Genomic DNA, 4853 nt, shown 5'->3' with positions numbered 1-4853 from the left:
CTTCCTTCTATTCATATTTTCAAACTTCACTTAATATTTCATTAATATAATTTCCTTTTATATTATTGTATTTCATTTATATATTTTCCTTTTATATTATTATATTTCATTAATATATTTTCCTATTAAAGTTAGATTTCAAATCTTATTCAAGTCAATGTCTATTTAATGTTAATGCATGTAAATGATTTAATTTTATTGTAAGATTTTAATTATTTAATTTGCAATTTATATTATTTCTAATTAAAATCAATTATTTTTTACTGTCTACCTAGACTTGATTTATTTATGTTAAAAATACTAAGTATTTTTCCATTATCATTAAGATTTAAATTTATTTTTATTAATGTAAATGAGAATTTTGATTTTGCTTATTATCCAAAACAAATGTTTAAAAAAGGTTTGATGTGTAATTTATATTTCTACCAATAATATTAATATTTGCTAACTCCAATTTGATATTCATTAATATATTATAATTATTATTATTATTATTTATTTTGTTCTGTAATTTATATTATTTCTAATTATAGTCAGTTATTTTTTATTGTCTATTTAGACTTGACTAATTTATGAAAGAACATTAATATATTTTCCTATTATAGTTTAACCTTTAGATTTAAAAAGATTTCCAATTATATTCATATTTTCCAACTTCAACTTAATAAATTTCATGAGTATATAAAAATATTTATATATTTAACTTAATATATTATATTTTAATAATGTATATATACAAAGTATATTTAAGGCATAACATTTAATGAACTTCCTAATTTTCTATATGATAAAAAGATTATTTGACTAAAAAAATCATTTTTTGCTGTATATATATAGGCGTGATGTCGTTTTTCATAAGTATCATTTATTGAAAAACGTTTACTCAACTATCTTTTCATCAAATTCCTTAAGCATTTAGCCATGGAGGGAAAGAAGACTAAAGGCCGTCAAAAGATACCAATGAGAAAAATAGAAAATAGGGTTGCCCTGCTTACCACATTTTCAAAGCGTCGGGAGGGTTTGTATAAAAAAGCTAGTGAACTCGTTACTGAATGCGATGCGGACATTGGAATAATGATGATTTCCCCTGCCGGTAAGCCACACTCATTTTTTCACCCTACTGCTGATGCAATTGTTTCTCGTTTTCAGAATCCTGATATGCTGTTAAGCCAAGGTATTCGTCTCGACACGATTACTGCTCGAAATAAAGCGAATCAACTCAAAAACAGGCTTGAAGAACTTGATGCTGTAGAAGATGCTGCGATTGCTCAAATAAATTTTTATGACCAAATGGCAGAAGTAGGACAAAAAGGTTGGTGGGAGTCAATTGAGCAGCTCAATGCAGATGAAGTGATCATATTTGAAGCTTGGTTGAGTGACACTTGTTCCAAAATGCGCCATCATTTGAACCAATCAGAAAATGGAGCTTCATCATCATTGGGACGTGAATCTTTTGGAGTGTGAAGTCAGAAAAATTGAAATTATAGTTGAATCATGCTAGGTTATCACTTATAGATATATTGGTGAAGACTCTAGTAAGTTCAAATTTATATTATTAAGGTATTGATTTTTTTAATTATTATTTCAATGATGCTACAATCATGTATTGCTATGATTTTCATTAATAATATTTGATATGGTTGGCCTGAAGATTGCTTAATGAGAAAAACTTGCTTCATGTGTTGGTATGAAATATAATATATTGGATACAATAACACTTATATGCATTACATCAATAAATTGTTATTAATTTTCTCTTCTCAATTGATTTAGGATTAGGAACCAAATATATTTCATCTAATAGCTTTTGATATGCGACATATGATTATAGTATACCATGATGCACAAAGATGAATTCCATAAAGTAGATTGAGATATATGTCATTTTTTCAATAAAGTCTACACCCTAAATGTGGCCAGAACTCTGAATTATTTTTGGTCCCAAACTAACCCTTGACTTGTCTTATTGCTATATTGTAGACTATAACAACTATGTGAAAACTATTTAAAAAATGGACATACAACTATTGCAGAAAATAACTCCAATACTTTATAAATAAGTCTAAAATAAGAGATTTTTGTAAAATAAAAAAATAAAAAAAAGTATAACTCAACTGACTCGTCTATGAAGCCTTTAATAACAAAAGATAGGAGTCGAGATAAGACTCATGGCTACCTGAATATTCAATACCAACATTAAAAAAATAGAATTGTTTAATGTTAATTAAGTCTCTTAAATATGTTATGACCCAATTCACCAGGCCGTGCGGGCACCTACTTAAACACCTAGATAGGAGAACCCTTATTCCCAATTTAAAACATTCAATGAGGAAGTGAACAATTATAAACTGATCATCTTATTAAAATATATGAATACTCACATTTTGTCAAAACTAAAATACCTTTGTAAGGAAAATACATTGATCCCTTCCCCAAGAAACTAGTCTAAATAGGTACAAAAGCTTTTAAAGAAAATTTATGAGAGAAAATAAGGCATAGCTTCCACCATGACAAAAAATAAGTGAAAGCTGTCGGAGATCATTACCATCTTCACCTAAGAACCATCATTGAATCTTGCAACCCAGACTATGCCAAGTGGCATAGCAAGAGTAGTATCAGTACAAACAACATAACTAGTAGGCATCATCGATAAACCTGAATCCCCCACATAATATCATAAAATAATCAAGAAAACATGAAACGTGAAAATAAAATTAGGATCTCGATCCACTAAGTCACCACTCTTTCTTTAAGTAGATTTACCTTGGAATCCATACACTCTATCTCAAGTCACCCCACCCCCTTTTGCTGCCAAGTCCCCTATCTAGGCTATTCCACTCTCATATCAAATCACAGTCTAATCTTTTCTATCGCATAAAGATTTCCTGAATACAAGATCATTACTGACTTTGCTAACTAGTCTACTATTCCCACTCAAGCTCCCATGCCAAAACCTTGGCATTAATAACACTTCAATTATACAAAATGTGAATAAGCAACCCCAATTTAGCAAAGTAGGTAAATACAATTCTAGTTTCACTTATAAGATAGCCTGAACTCCCAGCCCCTACCCAAGTTTAACACTCGTATGAAACATGTCCCACATGATCACCATATCAAAACTAGTCATACCTGATTCATCACTCCGTTTCAGTAACCTGGACCACCAAGGATCCCTAATCTTTTATCTATAACATTTAACATGCAAACTTGGTCTACAGAAAGACTATCCCAGCATTTAAATACATCAACCCAGAAACTCAGGGAACAACATATGAAAAATATAACATAGTAAATAAAATTGGTCCTCTCATGAAACCTACCTACAACTATTAGTGTGCCGACGTGGTACCCAAGCCAACTATTGTTAGTGTACCAACGTGGTACCTAAGCCAACTAAATGATATTTTGTACCAGAAGTGGTATCTAAGACAATCGTTAGTAAGCCTATACAGGTGTGGTATCCGATCCAATCAACAATCACAAACAAATACATAATCACAACACAATGAACAATCACACTTGAAGCCAGAAGTAAAATAATCATATTCAATATATGAGATTTATTATTATTAGCATGATGTCATTTCACATTCATCCTTTATATTTTTCCCATATGCATTGCACAGTAATACTACGAGCAATTGGTATGCATACATACAAAATTTGAAAAACTAAACAATCATTATCCACATGAAGGCCTCCGTCTTAATATTTTCTAATAAAACTCCGATCACCCACAATTACCTTCCCAAGATCACACCAAGCAATATCATAAGTTCAACAATGACTATTCAAGTCCATAATAAAGTAGATATATACTTTAACTTTTTATGTCTTTAAAATAACAACTTTTAGAAACAAAACATCAAGTTAACAAACTGCGGAAATTAACCACCTAGAAAATAAAAGTCGTGATACCAATATATATATATATATATATTCTTAGTTTAGAGTTTTGTGATGCATGATATACTGTGAGTTTACGGTATTTCTAATACATTTCACTTACAAGTTGTGTGTGTCTAGGGCCTTTTTGTATTAGTTTTCATGTGTTTTTATCATATTTTGCAGGAAAGATGTTCAGGCGCAGAATTAAAGAGACAGCTGAAACAAATGCAGAAAAGGGCATCTACAGCGGTGATCTACGGACCGTAGGTCCATTGACGCTCCGTAGATGGTAGTCGTAGATCAGCAGCCAAGGCATGGAAGGAAAATCAGGGAAATCTGACCAAGTGTGGAACCACAGTGACTATTGACGGTTCATAGATTAATCTACGGAACGTACTGTTGATTTGTAGATGGATACTGCGAGGGTTCTAGTACCTGATTTTTAAAGATTCGAAGTATGGAGCTAAGGAGAGGGATTGACGGACCGTAGATATATCTACGGTCCATACTGCAGTTTCATCGTTTGCTTCAGAGAAGCTGAGTTTTGGAAGCTGAAATATTTTCCAAGTCTTGGCTGACGAAAGGGACTCACGGACCGTGGATATATTGACGGTCCGTGAGTCAGTCTCATGGAATGAAGACACGTGCTTGTGACAAACTTTCCTTATTTTGTTTCCCTTTTAATTTAGGACTTGTTTTCTATAAATAGGGCATGTAAACCTCATTTTTAGGGGTCAGACATTATTACTTTAGTTCTATTTTGTGACTTGGGAGATTCTTCTTGCAAACCTAGCAATTATTATTTCTTAAGTTCGTTTTGAAGAATTTGGTGTTGCAATTCAAGTGGAAATTCTGGGTTTATTTTTCTCAACTACGTAAGTTCATAATTCTTTCATCTAAAACAATGAATTGTGTTCATATGATTATGGGTAAATAAACCCCACAACTAGGGTTGTGGGAAC

General features: G+C 31.5%; 1 protein-coding gene across 1 annotated transcript; it reads left to right on the top strand.

Annotated features, from left to right (window-relative positions):
• The first annotated feature begins 921 nt into the window (after positions 1-921).
• LOC107061204 (agamous-like MADS-box protein AGL29) lies at positions 922-1464 on the top strand. Its single transcript, XM_015310042.1, has one exon. It carries the CDS (start codon positions 922-924, stop codon positions 1462-1464), a length of 543 nt encoding a protein of 180 aa, XP_015165528.1.
• The last annotated feature ends 3389 nt before the right edge of the window (positions 1465-4853 follow it).

Source organism: Solanum tuberosum, unplaced genomic scaffold, assembly GCF_000226075.1.
Source record: "Solanum tuberosum cultivar DM 1-3 516 R44 unplaced genomic scaffold, SolTub_3.0 scf00123, whole genome shotgun sequence".
In the NCBI taxonomy this organism is placed as follows: domain Eukaryota; kingdom Viridiplantae; phylum Streptophyta; class Magnoliopsida; order Solanales; family Solanaceae; genus Solanum; species Solanum tuberosum.
The sequence above is the reverse complement of the archived record's forward strand: the minus strand, read 5'-3'. Positions and strand labels throughout refer to the sequence as shown.

What these genes read in the sequence shown, in the direction of transcription:
- LOC107061204 (XM_015310042.1), top strand. Translation starts at nt 922, where the DNA reads ATGGAGGGAAAGAAGACTAAAGGCCGTCAAAAGATACCAATGAGAAAA.